Source organism: Chanodichthys erythropterus, chromosome 23 (assembly GCF_024489055.1).
Source record: "Chanodichthys erythropterus isolate Z2021 chromosome 23, ASM2448905v1, whole genome shotgun sequence".
Taxonomy (NCBI): Eukaryota; Metazoa; Chordata; class Actinopteri; order Cypriniformes; family Xenocyprididae; genus Chanodichthys; species Chanodichthys erythropterus.
The window spans coordinates 7963480-7982876 of record NC_090243.1 but is presented as its reverse complement, the minus strand read 5'-3'; the positions used below and the strand labels follow the sequence as shown (position 1 = coordinate 7982876).

At 34.6% G+C, this 19397-nt stretch overlaps 1 protein-coding gene across 11 annotated transcripts in view; it reads left to right on the top strand.

The window, feature by feature from the left end:
- Positions 1-19397, top strand: part of atp8a2 (ATPase phospholipid transporting 8A2) — a 77917-nt gene that overhangs the window by 47105 nt on the left and 11415 nt on the right. For all 11 annotated transcript variants that reach the window (XM_067378481.1, XM_067378476.1, XM_067378475.1 and 8 more), the window contains 9 exons: positions 679-851; positions 6898-7081; positions 7295-7405; positions 9629-9703; positions 11658-11780; positions 12285-12363; positions 12458-12519; positions 15782-15838; positions 16805-16912. In XM_067378481.1, the coding sequence (XP_067234582.1) occupies positions 679-851; positions 6898-7081; positions 7295-7405; positions 9629-9703; positions 11658-11780; positions 12285-12363; positions 12458-12519; positions 15782-15838; positions 16805-16912 (972 nt within the window). The remainder of the gene's footprint in view (positions 1-678; positions 852-6897; positions 7082-7294; positions 7406-9628; positions 9704-11657; positions 11781-12284; positions 12364-12457; positions 12520-15781; positions 15839-16804; positions 16913-19397) is intronic.

The window sequence follows — 19397 nt, the reverse complement described above, 5'->3', positions numbered from 1 at the left end:
TCTGTCTCCATTATCAAGATCTCTATCAAAAACCGCCTGCAACCACAATTCATTAAACACGCACGCATATATTTCACCTTCACTTTTTCTCTGTCCATTTCTCTTTGTCTCACACATTTGTCTAAATGTGGACATACCAATAGACATCTGTTGTTTTTATAAAACACTAACTAGCTAACATCAAAGTTCTTGACAAAAACTTGACAAACGTTCCTTTTCTTTCTTTCCCCACTCCATCCTTTATCATATTTCTAACTCTCTCTCTCTCTCTCTCTCCATATAAAGTTCTTGTTGGCCAACAGTTCATGCTTTCGAGTCCTTTAAGGGCTTAGAGTGTCTCGGGTGACAGGATGATGTGTAACAGGTGTGTGTGCGAGAGAGATTGTAGCGCTAACAGCCCCAATGACACCACTTAAAACATCCCCTTCAACTTCCTTTGGCATTACGCTCTTGCTCTGATATGTGTGTGTGATCCATGTGTGTGCGTGAGAAGTGTAGTGTTAGAGAAATAAATGTGTGCTGGCATGTTTCTCAGGAAGGGATTAAAGTGCTTTTATATAGCTATGGACATGGTATAGAAATTAAACTGTAAACATTGACAAATATGAATGTATTGGAATATATTTATGGGTTTTTAGTATGTGTGGCTATAAATTTTCTCCCTTTCTTCCTTCCCAGGCTACCAGGGCCACACTAACAGCTCATTGCTCCTCACTGGGTGACTCTCTGAGGAAGGAGAATGAATTGGCGCTCATCATAGACGGACAAACGCTCAAATACGCCCTCTCTTTCGAAGTGCGTCAGGCCTTCCTCGACCTTGCGCTGTCTTGCAAGGCTGTCATATGCTGCAGGTATACAGACAAAAACATACAAAAACATCCCCACAAATGTATCAGCTGCCATCACTGCCTTAATACGCAAGCTAATGATAAACCCAGAAGTCATTGCTCAGATGTTGCACTTCAGTTTGGAAGAATTAATGCAGTATTTTTAGAGAAATAAAAATAGGAACAAAATATTGACACTAGGGGTGAATCAGCAGAGGCAATACAATTTTTTGGCAGCATCTCGGTCACGATAACTGTGATGTATTTCAGTATTATATATTTACAGTAATTATTCTTTACATATTTTTTACAGTATATGTTATATGCAATATACTGTTTATTTATAATGTATTTATTTATTTATTTATTATTTTTATTTGTATAATATAAAAATATAATATGGTATCTAGTATACTTTTGTACTTTACATATTATATACAATATTCAGTGTATTTTATAATTATATGTATATACAGTATAGTAATTGTTTTTACATATTTTTACAATATTATACACTGATTATTATACACAATATTTAATATTAAGGGTTGCAATATAAAAATGTGTATTTCATATTCTTTATTGATTTTATATATAATAAAAAAAAAAAAAATATATATATATATATATATATATATATATATATATATATATATATATATATATATATATATATATATAATATACAGTACAGTCCAAAAGTTTGGAACCACTAAGATTTTTTATGTTTTTAAAAGAAGTTTCGTCTGCTTACCAAGGCTACATTTATTTAATTGAAAATACAGTAAAAAACAGTAATATTGTGAAATATTATTACAATTTAAAATAACTGTTTTCTATTTGAATATATTTCACAAAGTAATTTATTCCTGTGATGCAAAGCTGAATTTTCAGCATCGTTACTCCAGTCTTCAGTGTCACATGATCCTTCAGAAATCATTCTAATATGCTGATCTGCTGCTCAATAAACATTTAATGTGTACAATTGTACAAAATATTTTTTTTTTCAGGATTATTTGATGAATAGAAAGTTAAAAAGAACAGTGTTTATCTGAAATCTAATCTTTTGTAACATTATAAATGTCTTTACTGCCACTTTTGATTGATTTAATGCATTATTGCTGAATAAAAGTATTAATTTCTTTAATTTATTTAAAAAAAAAATTATAATAATTCTTACTGATCCCAAACTTTTGAACGGTAGTGTATAATGCTACAGAAGCTTTGTATTTCAGATAAATGCTGTTCTTTTGAACTTTCTATTTATCAAGGAATCCTGAAAAAATAAATAAAAAAATAAAAAAATACACAACTGTTTTCAACATTGAAAATAATCATAAATGTTTTGAGCAGCAAATCAGCATATTAGAATGATTTCTGAAGGATCATGTGACACTGAAGACTGGAGTAATGATGCTGAAAATTCAGCTTTGCATCACAGGAATAAATTACTTTGTCAAATATATTTAAATAGTACACAGTTATTTTAAATTGTAATAATATTTCAAAATATTACTGTTTTTTTGCTGTATTTTTAATTAAATAAATGTAGCCTTGGTGAGCAGACGAAACTTCTTTTAAAAACATTAAAAATCTTAGTGGTTCCAAACTTTTGGACTGTACTGTATGTATGTATGTATGTATGTATGTATATATATATATATATATATATATATATATATATATATATATATATATATATATATATGTATGTATGTATGTATGTATATATATATATATGTATGTATGTATGTATGTATATATATATATATATATGTATATGTATATATATATATATATATATATATATATATATATATATATATATATGTATATGTATATGTATATATATATATATATATATATATATATATATATATATATATATATATATATATATATATATATATATATATATATATATATATATATATATATATATATATATATATATATATATATATATATATAATACAGTCAAACCAAAATCCAAAATTTATTCAGACACATTATAGTTTATTCACTATAGTTTAAAAAAAAGAATAAAAATACATTTTAATGGTAGTCCACTGTATGAAGAATTTTTGGGTATAATATGTCACAGTTTATTTTATTTTGCTATCCTCACTTAAATAAATAAACTATAGTGTCATACACCCACTAGTAAAAAAATATATCTATGACAAACAAATATAGCATTTAATATTCTTATATTCTTTATTTATTTTTATACATTATACACACATATTATCTACAATATACAGTGCATATATATATATATATATATATATATATATATATATATATATATATATATATATATATATATATATATATATATTTATATATATATATATATATATATATATATATATATATATATTGGCTAACCTGAGCACAGTTTAAGGGTATGTTTACACAACAACGATGTACTAAAAACAGAAACGTTTTTCCTACTTTTTTTGCATACAGACAACAATGTTGTCAAAAGGATCCTTTAAAACGCTGTATAATGCCAGGCCAGTAGATGGCGATGTCTTTTTGCGCACAATGTCACCGTTTTCACAAATTCTTGTTTTGTGGTTTACACAGAGACGTTAACAGTATCGTTTTCAAAAACTTGGCCGATTTCAAAACTTTGCATTTCCATGCCACCAAAACGGTGTCGTGAAGACTAATTCTAGAGACGCATGATAGATTAGTAGGTGTTTTTCAGGAAAAAATAAGAATGTCATAAGCATGAGTCTCAGTTTGCTATCCATATAATGTCATTATTGTCTAGGAGAAACATTTAAGATATTAAAGAGATCTTCTCTGGGGTTTTTATTTATTATGGGTATTCATTCAGGCATTAGCACTGAACAGCCATGCTTGTGTGTGTACTGTGTGTGGCAGTGCATGTGTGTGCGTCTTTAAAAGGTTGTGTCTTGCCCTGGGTGACTAAATAACTGGTGAAAATAAGCGCTTGGCTCCCAGAACAGAGAGGCTGTGCAGAGGTAATGTAATATACTGAGCTCTGTGCAAATGTCAAACTAATGACTCACTTACTGTCATTATACACTCACACACACTCTCACACACAGGTAGACAATGCAGTCATTCACATCACATTGTTGAGTACTGTAAATGTTTATCTGAACATAATCTGAATATAAATAAGTGTGCTGTAAGTTTCAGACAGTTCTGATTCGATAATAAAGTGTGTTTCCATCTGTGAGAGGGAGTAATTGACTTGCTGTTGCATGAAGCCCATATCCGGACTGTGGTCTCTAAGGCCCTACAAACCGACTAAACCAGCCCTTCCAGCACCCCCCACACTGTCCCGAACTGCACACATCCACAGACAACCAGCAGAGAGGAGCTCAAATGTGTGTGTGTTGGAGAGAAAGTTTGCATCTGCGTGTGTGTTTCATGCACGGTTTCCTGAGTTCACACTCTGTTTGTTTAAAGAGCTGCTTTAACCTTCTTATTTTCTGCTCAATTCCACCATGAAGAACATTAGCCCGCCTTTCATCTGCCTACTGCCCCCGATCTTCCCCCAGCCCACTGTGATTGTGTGAGGTATAGAGTTATAGTGGAAAAAGGGTAGAATCGATCAACATAATGACAAGAGAAAGTGCTTTGGGGAGGATTTGGCTTTTCGATTTTCGATTTTTATGAGTATTCCATCCCCACGATATTAGGGAGATCATACGTGTCTGTACTAGCTCATACTTTTCTGGCCAACTTTGAAACTTTGCATTGCAGCACTTCTAATATTACAGTCTCCTTTTGATTAAGTATTAGTGCTGTAGCATTTCCCGATTTTTGTGTAACAGCTGCTGAATGAATAAATGGAAATGTGTGTCAATGATCATTAATTTTCTTTGGAAATCCAAATCGCATCCAACACCTTCCATTGGGAGATTTTGCAGAAAGAGTAAAGCACAATATAGTTTCATGATTACATGACTTCTGGCCTTACAAAAAGTAATAAAGTGACACCATGTTTTGTTTTATAGCATGATGTTTTGGTACTGTGTTCCATAGCACATTTACTTCAAAATACCTTGGTAAATGTCCAAAAAAAAAAGTTATTTTCAAATTACTTTGACATATTTCATCAGAATATACAGCTAATGTTGAATGGCTGTCAATAAGGAAAGATGCTTTTTTTTTTTTTTTTTTGGTTCCAGACTGTGTAGTTATAACTAGCTAATTATGAACAAAGCGCCTAGGACCCTAAAAGAAGCCTTTTGTAACGTCTGCTAAAACAAAAATGTATAATACTTATAAACAGTGTTGGGGTAACTGAAGTTACATAATCAGATTACTTTTTTTCAAGTAACTGGTAAAGTTACTTTTTAAATTTACAACAAAATATCTAAGTTACTTTTTCAAATAAGTAATGCAAGTTACTTTTTCACATTTATTGGCCGACAGGAGAGATGTTGAGAGAAAGGGCATTGTGTGCGCTGTGCGAATATGATGGTTATTGTAGTTCTAGACTAAATGCGAACATACATTTGCTCATATCAATTGCACAAAAACAATCAGTATTCCTCAAAATAAATACAACTTTTTTTAAAAATTTACGCAAACCTGCAAAAATTAACTATATTAAATTACACAAATATAGTTTATGTATTTAATCTCACTTTATTAACTAATGTCTTTGCTGCTGATCTTCAGTGATCCAATCATACTAATAAGCAAAAATTACTTTAAATTAGATTTAGAAATAAGAGTGTTCCTGTATCCTATTCTTCTTTAATCCAGAATAGCAGCATATCTGAAAGGTTTGTTTGAGCTGCACCCTCTACTGTACAGGCGTAAATATGCATTTCCTTCAGCCTGAGGCTTATTCATCTCACTTTTGGTGTGAAAGGGCCTTAATATTTGCCAAAAATAGAACTTTTTTTGTTATTGAAAAAACAAACAAGGTGAGAAAAAGTAACGTAACGCGTTACTTTTCATAAAAAGTAACTAAGTAACACAATTAGTTACTTTTTTAAGGAGTAACGCAATATTGTAATGCATTACTTTTAAAAGTAATTTTCCCAAACACTGCTTATAAAATGTATATTTGGACGTGTTTAAGATATAGACTGAGGTAGAAGACTTAGTTGGTTAGTGGTTCAGTATGCTAATGCTGCCTTCACGAAATTATCACAAATATGAGTGGAGAACGATTTCTGCTGTGACTGGTATTCTTTATTGATTTTTTCCACAACAGCTACATCTCCTTGTCTTGTTATTAAAGTAGTGCATATTTACATATATTAATGATCATTTGAAGTGTATTTCATGTTTTATGCAGAACAAAATAGCTTGCATTTTACCAAAAATCCGGAATTGTCAGCAAGCTGACTATCTAGATAGTGCGGTGATTGTTTATATAGTTGTCAGTGAATGAGATGCCAAATATAATAATGGCTTTAATAAGATTTTCCCAATAGATAAGCTAGAATACACCTGGTGTCCTCCATGATTCCTGTTCTTTCCAACAACAAAGCATTTGAATGTGACAAGATTGTAATCACAACTTCAGAAATGGGAAATTTCTGATTACACGTGAAGGAGCAGAAGCTGGTACACTGAGTGGTTAGCTTGTAAAAATATACTGTAAGCTAGATAAAAAAAAATAAAAATAAAAAAATAAAGATGTTCTTTTTTTTATATATTCTCCCATTCATTGACCCAAGTCCATGCAACTAAAAGTTTCATGGATTAAAAAAAAAGTATAAAAAGACATGGTAAATGTAATCCATGTAAATTGAGCAGTTTAATCCAAATCTTATGAAGAGACAATCTCTTATTATATGTTATTCACTTATAAACATTGATCAGCACACATACAAAGAGTTAATCAAATAAGGTCAACAGAAGCTCTAACTTCTAAATTGTTCATGACACCGGATCTCTTGGTCACTTTACACTTCTTTGTTGCTGTCTGATGACAACATCAATTTCATGACATTGCCTATTGATGCACATTATAAAACATATTTAAGAAAATTCTAAAGTTGTATAGTGTTTGTTTCCTGATATGCAACATAAAAGACTGACCTTTGTCATATTTTTCTTTCAGGGTGTCTCCGCTACAGAAGTCAGAGATTGTGGACATGGTGAAGAAGCATGTGAAGGCCATCACACTGGCTATCGGAGACGGAGCCAACGATGTGGGCATGATACAGACGGCACACGTGGGAGTGGGCATAAGCGGCAATGAGGGCATGCAGGCCACCAACTCATCCGACTACTCTATAGCTCAGGTCTGACACACACACTCATGTAATTCATTATTCTGTGACTCTGTCACACACACACATCTCATCCTTAAAACCATAATTACACTACCACAACACAAAACACACAGCAGTCTTCTGCCCACAGCGCTGTTGTATCCGGGTAGCTGCTCCTGCAGTAATGGTTCACATGTGTTCCTGCGGGCAAACTAATTCTTCTCTCAACCTCTTTCTCTTTAGTTCTCATACCTGGAGAAGCTTTTACTGGTTCACGGGGCTTGGAGTTACAACCGGGTCACCAAATGTATCCTGTACTGTTTCTATAAGAATGTGGTTCTGTACATCATAGAGGTGCGTACATTAATTGCTATCAAGTGTGTGTGAGACTTTTAAAGGGGCAGTTCACTCAAACATGAAAATCCTGTCATCACATGTCAATATGTTTCAAATCAAATCCATATTTTTTTCTTTCTGCTTTGAAACACAAAAGGTCATGTGAATGATTCATGCTGCTCTTTTTTAATACAATGCTTTAATTTCATGCTTTGTGTGAGAAATTAACTCTTCAGAGACAGGATTGGTACTTAAACTACTTGAATTTGACTTTTTTCAATTTAAGTCCTGGAAAACTCTCAAACAGCCATAGGTACTTGCTTGAATTATTGAATGATGATATTTATGAAATTAGTGTTTAATTTTTTCAGAAAAAAAACACATTTTTCATGCAAATTAACACTGCAGCCCGTCTGATATAGATACAAAACCATTTTGCATGGCTACAGGCGTGGTGATATTCATATATTTCCAAGTATATGATACAGGTTTAATTCTTCAGGTCAATCATATATTCATGGGGAAAAAATTTTGAATGAGAAAAGCGATATCTTTGTCATTGTCCCAGTCATGGGAAATCCCCTTAACCATTGAAAGGATACTGAGTTGGTTAATGGTTTGATCTTTTTGAAGTGAAGCATCAGATTCAGCTTCACCCCGGAACCGCTTTGCATGTCGGTTGCCCCTTATAAGGTGTTGTTCAAAGTTAAAATAATTTCCTTGTTTACAACCTTGCTTCGATACAGAAAAAATCTGCATTTTTTTAATGAATGGTTTACTGACTTTTACAATTTACAGTCCTTACCACCACCTACTGGCATAACTATAGTAACCTGCACTGAAGTCATTGATAAATCCCCATCATTAACATAAAGACCATGTCTAATACCAAGTACGGCAACATTATAATATAAAATATTATTTATTGAACAATAATAGCCATTATAAACTTTGTAGTTAATATATGTTATTAAATACGTTGTATTTTGGTTACCTTATATCTGTAATTTGAGTAAAAAAAACTTTTTAGTGCAAACAAGTCATTAGATTGCAATAAAAATACAATGTAATGCTTTACATTTTACAAATTCTTCTGTTATTACCTCTTTTAATAAGAGGCCCTGTTTCTTTTTGTTTTTCTATGCACTGAAAGCTGTAAGGCTTTGTTATTGTTCTCATACTTAAAATTAAATTGTCATTTGCATTCTTTGCACATGCTGCATTTAAACAACATAGTTTTGCCTTTGGAGTGTGTTGTACTTACATGGTATGAGTTCAGATCTCTTTTTAAAGACAGTCATCAAATGAGCCCTTATCCACACACACACACAAACATGCTTATACTCTTTTCTTTTTTTTTTCACTCCTTTTGCCTTTTTTTTACACAGACACCCTTGCGTACATTAAGTAGACTGCTTGCAGCTGTTTATGGAAGTGTTTGACAGTGATAAATGAGATGCCCCCTCTAGTCTCTGCTTTCCATCACACACACACACACACACACACACACCCACTCGCAGTCACAGACAAAGAGCCGCTGACCCCTATCTATAGTGGCTGGGTCCTTCCAGTTCAAAACTGCATACCAGATACACTGTCATCCGAGAGCTGTGTAAGTGTGTGCGTGTTTGTGTGTGTGTGTGTGTGTGCGCTAGGTAGAGTGTGAGCTTTACTGACAGGGTCACCATGCTGTCCGGTGGAGCATTTGTCAGCTGTGCCACCCCCTAAAATGGCAGCAGGTGCAGAAACATGCCCCCCTCATCCCCCCTGAGGACTCAGCCTCTGTGTGTTGGACTGTGTCCTGATGTGGGTGGGTGTGTGTTATGGGAATATCTGGGTAAAGGTTAAATGTTTAGATGTCTCTATATTTTTGGAATGCGATTGTCTGTGCACATCTGTCCATGTGTTTAGGGGAAAGGGGTGTTTTGGGGGTCTTTCTGAGGATTAGCTTCCAGCCAAGGAGAGCTTTAAAGGTCAAAGTTCACAGACTATCTTTGTCTTCATAGCAGAGACATTGTGGGGGATGGACAGCAAATGTACATGTGTATGAGTGTGTGTGTGTAGGCTTTTGTTTGTATGAACTGACCTATGCCTTGAGTTTGATGTTGTCCGAAAGCACTCTGCTAGAAGGTTTCCATGTTGCTCATCTTTTTTCTTTTTATTTGTGTCCTCTCTTTATCACAGTATTGGTTATCTTCTCCTATGTATTTTTAACACACTTCCACCTCTTTTTTCCCACAGCTTTGGTTTGCATTTGTAAATGGTTTCTCTGGACAGATCCTGTTTGAACGGTGGTGCATTGGCCTGTACAATGTGGTACGTTTGTGTGTCTCTGTCTCTCTCTTTATAGTTTTATTTTTAACATTTTTATGTTCAGACGTTTCAAGTCTATTGAGCTGCCTACCAATACAGTATTTTAAGGCATCTTAGGTGCATTCCTGACAAGGCTTTTGCAGCATCAAATGTTTCATTCATAAAAAAAGACAAGAAATTTAGTAAAAAAGTTCATCTAAGATGTTGGACAGAACCAACACGGTCAAGATAATTGTCAATAATAGTGACCAATATATCAGCCTATCTTTGACCCTTTTTGATTTATCAGCAGATAAAAGGGTCCACTTTGCAATTATTATGTGTAATAAGTATTTAATTTGCTTAAAATATATTAATTACACTATCGTTCAAAAGTTTGGTATTAGTAAGATTTTTTTTTAAATGTTTTTGAAAGAAGTCTCATGTTCATCAAGGCTGCATTTATTTGGTCAAAAATTCAGTAAAAACTTAATATTGTGAAATATTATTACTGTTTTCTATTTTAATATATTTTAAAATGTAAGCTATTTCTGTGTTGGAAAAGCTGAATTTTCAGCATTATTACTCCAGTCTTCAGTGTCACATGATCCTTCAGAATTCATTCTAATATGCTGATTTGCTGCTCAAGAAACATTTATAATTATTATCAATGTTGAAAACAGTTGCTTAAAGCTGCAATATGTAAGAATTTTGCAGTAAAATATCTAAAAACCACTAGGCCAGTGTTATATATTTTGTTCACTTGAGTAATTAAAATATCCCAAATATTTCCAACCATTTGTAAATTGCAATTTTAACCAAGACTCCGGGACGTGTGAGGAGTTGCCTGTCAATTGCGTCATACCCGCGATACCCTCAGTTTCCGCTTTATTTTGTAGAAACCATGGAAACGCCAAAGAAATGAATTCATGAGTTCATTTTAAAATGAACTGCATGCCATTTATGAACACAAGCCATCCAGCATTTAAATATGATATTCTAAAATCGATCTCAAACAAGTGTCTCACAGCAGCCACCGAGTGAACGCACAGAGTAACGTTATAACATCATTTTCAACACACTCAAATGTATCTGATATGATAAACAGAGCTGTGTTACCTCATTCTCATGACCGGAAAAGCGGTAGCAGCGCCGGCGACTGTGGCATAATAAAAGTTCTGCTGCTCGCGTCTTGTGTTGCTCAATCACTCCAGCGGCCTCGTTCGGCTCCCACAACACTTGGTCCTGCTTTGCTTCATACTACAATAACGTTAATAATCGCATCCATGAACATGATTTCTTCCCGAGTCCTGTCCTGATTCTTTCGCAACGGCTGTGAAGTGAAGATCACATGTCCCAAGATTCTGCGCTCAAACTTGCCGTCATCAAGCTACGCCTTTGTTTTGAATCGGCCTCTAGCTGACAGAAAATCTTACATATTGCATCTTTAATGTTTTTGTGGAAACCTTGATACTTTTTTCAAGATTCTTGAATAGAAATTAATAGAATATGTATAGACAGTTTAAAAGAACAGCATATATTTGAAATAGAATTCTTTTATAACATTTATAAATTTCTTTACTGTCACTTTTGACCAATTTAATGCATCATTGTTAAATAAAAGTATTAATTTCTTAAAAAAAAAAACTTTTGGACAGTAGTGTACATATACCTGCTCTCTAGGTATCAGCATCAGCCATTGAAAAAGTCGACCACTGATGTCACTGAAAAAAAAAAAAATGTACTCAAAATATTTTACAAATACACCAAAAGCCACAATTAAAAAGTTTACTTCAGTAAAAAAATTGAGTTTTACCCAATATTTTGTTTGCTATGTATTTATATGCTTAGTATTATGGTATAGCATAGTGAGCTTAGCAACATGCTAATGGAATTCATTGCATTGTTCCAAGTCTGTTGGTTTTGTAACTGAGCTATAGTTCCAGTATATCATATCTCATGATCATGTATGTTCCAGATCTTCACTGCTCTCCCTCCTTTCACTCTGGGGATAGTTGACCGGCCATGCAGTCAGCAGAACATGTTACGATTCCCTCAGCTGTACCGCATCACACAGAACGCAGAAGGATTTAACACTAAGGTACTGTAGACCAAGAGTTCAGTATTCAATACAAATGCACATTTTTAGTCACAAATTACTCATACTGACACAACAAATACTGTGAGACGTATAAATCAGTCTGCAGTGAGTGTTATTATGATCACCACGCTTGTCTACATCCTGTTATAATTGATTATCACGGTCCGATGTGGTTCACAACGTCAGCGTGTTGTTTGACTTGTGATTTCCCTGTAGATAAACAGCAGTGCAAGAAGAAGCTCTGCAGCCAGCCAGATAATAATGAGATTCATGAGGCTGAAATAAGACAGTCATTCATTTATAGCTGAGGATCCGTGTTTGTATGTGTGTGTGTTTGTGTGTTTTAGGGGTGATTTGGGGGACATTTCACTAGCTGTGCAATTGCAGAGAAGCTGTTTGTGTGGGCTTTGTGTATCTTGGCATTAGTTTGTCTTGACTGACTCTCCCCCTGATTTCTGTCCCTCCCTTCCTCTCTCTTTCATTGCCCTTTTTCTCTTTTTCCAGGTTTTTTGGGGTCACTGTATAAATGCTCTCATTCACTCCATTATTCTCTTCTGGTTTCCACTCAAAGTCCTGGAGCACGGTAATCTCAAGCACTCACAAGCACACGTGTAGACCACTCTGGCTTGAGTGTGTCAATTGCTAAGTATCTTTCATCGCCCCTTTTGTTTCTTCAGACACTCCCTTTGACAACGGCAACAGTGTCGACTACCTGTTCGTGGGGAACATCGTCTACACGGTGAGTTGTCAGTGTGGCATTTACTTCTCCGTAGCTCTTTGCCAATGAGAGGTCACACATCATTTCCTTGCTAGTGCTGTTATTCCATTCGTTGGCCACCAGTGTTTACACTGTAAACTTGTTAATGTCTCTTTTTGCTGGCTATTCTTGAAAAAAGTCCTTGTGAAATAATCCCACAACTCAGAGCAAGAACGAAAGGAACTCTGTGAGGAAACTGATCAAAAGAGACAAGGCCACTCACCAGTGGTTTTTGTGGGCAATTTATGACTGAAATTTTTTAATTTCAGCTTTTCAGTCTTGAAATGGTTAATTTATTTTTTTCTGGCCTTTTAAAAGTCCATATTCTGTATGAGTGTTTCCTACACAAATGTGTTTTTGTGGTCCTAACTACATACTGAATGAAGTAATATTTGTTTGTAATTTTTTTTTTTTAAATGTAGTATTTAAATTGCATTTTTTTCAATTAGGGATGTGAAAAACTACATATTTTCAAAAACTCAAACTGAGTTAAAGGTGCCATCGAACGTTTTTTTTTACAAGATGTAATATAAGTCTAAGGTGTCCCCTGAATGTGTCTGTGAAGTTTCAGCTCAAAATACCCCATAGATTTTTTTTTTTATTAATTTTTTTAACTGCCTATTTTGGGGAACCATTAAATATGAGCCGATTTATGCTGTGCGGCCCCTTTAAATCTCGTGCTCTCCGCCCACGGAGCTCGCGCTTGCTTTAAACCGTGCCAAAACAAAGTTCACACAGCTAATATAACCCTCAAATGGATCTTTACAAAGTGTTCGGCATGCATGCGTCGTATTATGCGAGTATTTTATACTGTTTACATTTGATTCAGAATGAGTTTGAGGCTGTGCTCCGTGGCTAACGGCTAATGCTACACTGTTGGAGAGATTTATAAAGAATTAAGTTGTTTATGAATTATACAGACTGTAAGTGTTTAAAAATTAAAATAGCGACGGCTCTTGTCTCCGTGAATACAGTAAGAAATGATGGTAACTTTAACCACATTTAACAGTACATTAGCAACATGCTAACGAAACATTTAGAAAGACAATTTACAAATATCACTAAAAATATTATGATATCATGGATCATGTCAGTTATTATTGCTCCATCTGCCATTTTTCGCTATTGTTCTTGCTTGTTTACCTAGTCTGATGATTCACCTGTGCAGATCCAGACTTTACTGGCTGCCCTTGTGTAATGCCTTTCATAATGTTGGGAACATGGGCTGGCATATGCAAATATTGGGGGCGTACACCCCGACTGTTACGTAACAGTCGGTGTTATGTTGAGATTTGCCTGTTCTTCGGAGGTCTTTTAAACAAATGAGATTTATATAAGAAGGAGGAAACGATGGAGTTTGAGACTCACTGTATGTCATTTCCATGTACTGAACTGTTGTTATTCAACTATGCCAAGATAAATTTTAAATTTTCATTCGAGGGCACCTTTAGTGAAAAGCTAGTTAAATTAAATCATAAAAATGTAAAATAAAACTAATTATATATATATATATATATATATATATATATATATATATATATATATATATATATATATATATATATATATATATATATATATATATATAAACAATAAAAAAATCTTTTCTGTGTTTACCTACATGTGCCATATAAACATTACACATCACAGAACTGTGAACATGCAAATGTGTTGTTAAATTATTGAAATATTTTCTTAAAGTTAACATTTTAGGTCAAAGTTGGTTAGGCTGGAAAAAAGACTTTTGTAAATCCCTGAATAATCAGTTTTAAAGGGATGGTTCACCCTAAAATGAAAATTAAGTCATCATTTACTCACCCTGGTGTTGTTCTAATGCCCTTCTTTCTTTTTTGGACCACAAAAGGAGAAATAAAAAAAAAAAAATGTCCCATTCGCATGAATAGTGACCAGCATCAAGCTTTAAAAAAGCACAAAAATATCACAAAACGGTCCGATGCTACACATGTCGTAAATTACAAGTGTTCTGGGGGTATACAATAGTGTTTGCTAAAAAACAAATCAAAATTTAATGTATTATTTGACCAAAATCCAGCAGTTCGTTTCGCCCAGAAAAAGCACAGTTGTGACAAATCAAGAGTAATAAAAACACGACATGAAGTACAATCCTAGTACTTTCTTCTCTGAGGTGAAACCATCAACCAGCATTTTAAAAATAGGTTTTTATTGCCGTAAACTGTCATAATTTGAAGTCCAGAAACTGACTTTAAGTAAATGGATTTATTACACAAGCTGTTTTTATAGATTATAGCTGTGCTGCAATTTCTCAGAGATAAGTTTCAATGTGCTAAAACCCTCTCAGAGAAGTTGTCTCTTAATTTATCCCCTTTAAAGTCATGATGAAATGGAGATAGAAACGGATCTTTCATATAAAATGGATGATGGGGACTTGATTGAATCCATCGGTTGTTGATTGGATGAAGATGGAGCTGAATGCAAGGTTGTAGTTGATTGAAAGAAAGGGGTGGGATTTAAGAGGAGTAAATGATTCGTCCTGCATAGAAGTTTTGATAAAGAATTATGAAAAGTGAAAAAATTAACAGATAAATAGTTCACAATAAGATTAATAACATCCATTTAGAAAATAAGATGAATTTTCATTTCATGCTGACTTTAAGCTCTGACACAAAATATTAAAGCTAAGATGTATTGTATTATTTCACATTCGATACAGACTGTAAACCTGACTTGGTTAAAAAAAAACATGTTTTCATGCCACTTTTCAGCCTCTAAATAGGAAACAACACTGGTCTGTACAGTAAATGTGTGATGTCACTAGTGTTCCCTCCCCATTAGCCAATCGGTAAACAGTATTTCACTTCAGTGAACAATATTTCGCCAAGCATTATAAAAATGAGGCCATGTGTGTATGTGTGTGACCCAGACTATTAAATACAGTACATTGGAGGCGATACTAGACTTTGGCCATTAAAACAGTAATGAATGAGTCCCATGGGGAGTCAAGTCTTTGTGTGCTGGTATTTCTTTTATGTTCCTCGCAGGCTTCTGTGTGTCTTTATGTGTGTACGAGTATTACTTTAGGGGCTTAAATGTGTAATTGTGTGTCTTAAAACAGTAAGTCGCTAGAGGCGATAGTAAGTCGATGCCTGTGTGAAAGCCCTCATCTGGTTTTGTGTGTTGAAGCTGTACAGAACGTTTTACCAGGATGATGAGTGCAGATCATTACTGTTATTTATGACTCTCTCTCTCTCTTTTCCTGGTGCAGTATGTAGTGGTAACTGTATGTCTGAAAGCCGGTATGGAGACCACAGCATGGACAAGGGTACGTCAGTCCCCATCCTCCAACACAAACACACACACACACATACACACTCACACACTCTTCACCGCCTGCCGTCAGAACTCAAAGCAATGAGCGTCTCTGGCAGCACTTATGAAAATGCTGTCTAATGCATCCAATTTATTACAAAGAATTTGTTCTATCTGGAGTAAAAAGAGGATCACATTATAGAACACTTTGCGCTTGTTATCATGTGTCTGATTCTATACACTGCAAAAAAATGAGTATTTTTGTATTGTTTTTCAGTAAAATATCTAAACATTCTTAAATCAAGATACATTTACTTGAGAAGCAAAATTACTTTTAATATACAGTATACAATATTAACTCTTGTTTTCTGAAAAATGTATAAGAATTAAGAGAGTTTATGCTTAAAACTATAGAGAAAATCTGTCAATTGTGTAAAAACAATAATCTTAATTCAAAGGGAGATTTTTCTTAACCCCTTAACCAATTTTTTCCCCTTGTTTTAAGCATAAATTCAGTAAAAAGTCATTTTCCTTTTCAAGCAAATGTATCTTGATTTGAGAATTTGAGATATTTATAATGGAGAAACAAGGCAAAAATACCATGAAAATGTGTGAAAGTGCCATCTAATACATTGAATTTACCACAAAGCATTTGTTATTACTGAATTGACAGGAGATCACATTATAGAACACTTTGCACTTGATATTATGTGTCTGGATCTATGGGAAGATCATATATATATATTCTGGGAAGTGCTTTAGATAGATAGGGAACATGTATCGCTGCTATGTCAGGACATTTCTCTGTCCCGCCGCCGTATGTTGAGGGGACGTCGACACTCCCCGTCCGTTCAGCTGTCCACACACTAGATCTTGTGATGAAGTAGAGCGGCATTGGAATTCACACGGTGTCAATTACAGTTGAAGAAGTCTATATTCAGTATGAAATTGACCATGACCTGTTTTTCTCTTGTTCTAGTTTTCTCATCTGGCTGTATGGGGCAGCATGGTGCTTTGGATGTTGTTTTTTGCCGTCTATTCTGCAATCTGGCCGACCATTCCTATAGCACCGGATATGTTGGGCCAGGTGAGTGCAAATACACACACCTGCTCATGTTTGTGCTTTACTCACCTCCTGTATCTGACTGCAGCCCAGCGCCTCGATGATTTGCTCTCTGGGTGTTCCATATCAGATTTATGGCCCGCCGTCCCATTTTGCAGTCTCCCTGCACCTGCCACACGGTCACCCGAGCCCCAGGCTTTTACGGCCTACACTGGAAGTGTTGACTTAAGCGGGTGGGCTGGTTTGTGCAACACTGCAGACATCTGTGTGTGTGTGTGTGTGGGGAATACTCTTGAAAAGTTTTCTCCCCTGTCCCCACTGGGATAAATACACAAAGTGGCTCTGTTCCATAACCTAGTGAGCCGGTGTCTTCTGCATCCTAACTGAAATGGAATATTAATTTGAAACACTCTGTATTGGCGAAAACTAAAATGACAACCCTCGTGTAAAGTGCATGGAAGAGTCAACTTGTTTGATTTCAGTAGAGATTGGTGTTAACTTTTTACTAAACCAACAAAACACACAAATAAGCATATACTTATTAAGCACTCACAAATATTGAGATGAATTAATCATGGTAAAAAAAAAAACGTGTTAAAATTATTAATGCATTTAACGCACTTGCCCCGCCCCCAGACCTACATAGGTCATCTGACATTTCATACAGTTGATTGATGCAGGGCAACAACTCACTGCATGATGGAGACTAATGTAGTTAGAATGACCCTCAAATTCAAGACATGGGGGCAAAAATGCCCCTGTTTGAGTTTTTGTCTCTTATTTACATTATATGATTAAGCTATATCACACAAGTGTTATTTTTGTCCAAATTGAACAAGTGCACATGCAATACTGACTTTATACAAGTTCAATAAATAAGTTAATATTGCGTTAGTTTAGACACAATATTGTCTGTTTTTGCTCAATTTTGCTAACGAAAATATAAAGAAAGCAGAACTGTTCATCTCCGAGCAACAGCAGTGTTTCATTTCTGAATCCTCGTTTTGAACGAATCAAGTGAACAAATGATTCAATGGAACATTCATGAAGAGAACCATTTACTTCACTCCTGAATGAATTTGCTGTTTGAATCAAATGAATCAATCAATCAGTCAACAACTTAATCATTAAGACACCACCACACACACATTTATCGCCAGAGTATAATTTAATAAAAAAATTATTTAATATTTCTATATTAAAGGTCCCGTTTTTTTGTGTTTTTTTTTAAGCTTTGATTGTGTTTATAGTGTGCAATATAACATGTGTTCATGTTTCGCGTGTAAAAAAACACAGTATTTTCCACATAATTTACTTATCTGTATACCGCTGTTTCCACTGTCATAAACACGAGCTGATGAATTCCTTGTTCTATGAAGTCCCTCCTTCAGAAATACGTAACGAGTTCTGATTGTGCCAGCGGTTCCTGTGTTGTGATTCGACAGCAGCTTAGCGAACCCAGAGCCATAGAGCGCTTACCTTGCCCAGAAAGGTCACGCCTCTTACCATAACGTGTGCTGCACATAGTTTTACATGTGGATTATTGTGGTGTTGTGCCGAATGAACACAAAAGACAATAATTCCCGAGAAACTGAACTCTTTAATCTCCACAAGCAGCGACAGAAAATGTACAACGTTAGCACTCACTCAGAAGAGTACCTCGTACGGAAAACAGCCATATACATAAACATAGTCCCCTCTTGTGGCCATTATGTGCACTGCAGTCCAACATTAACTATTGCAGTAAGGATAACACAATTATAATTTTCGGGAACCGAGTTAAACATAAATTGTAACCATTGATCTCTAAGTACAGCGTCCCTGGGAAGGCCAAACAAAGATTGGACTGCGGGATGAAAATAACAGCGTTTCGACGACAAGGCGACAAACACACTCTACAAACGCAACTCTTACTCTTCTCCGTGGGAGCGCAACAAGACCACGCCCCCTTTTTTGTGTATTCCTGTGGGCGGAGGTTAGTCAAAAAACTGTTTTAGTGACGTCATTAAAGAAGGAAGTAGAGGGATGTAGTCCAAACTGGCCGTTCGATGTAGTCGACTTCTGTTAAATAAAGTATCTCGCTTGGCATTGAACTTAGAGTATAAATAAAATCTGTAAAATTTTAAAGCTCAAACAGCAACATTACACACTAACTAAAGTTTGAAACATGGGATCACGAAGAACGGGACCTTTAATTAACAAATTAACTAAAATAAAAATACAAATGTATTGTTCACACAAAAATGAAAATTCAGTTTGAATCAAATAAAATATTTCTTTATGAAGCTACTTTTTTGTAATGTCTATTTGTTGCTTTACACAATAATGACTTTAAATGATCTTTTTAGGGTAATTTCTCAGCCAAACTTGATGTGCGATTAATTTGCGATCGCCACATCATGGAATTAATTATATTAAAAATTTTAACCGCTTAAAAAATTTGAATCAACACATTTTAGTATTGTATTATTTATATTTATAATCAGTATTTCTCTTAAAAAAATATGAA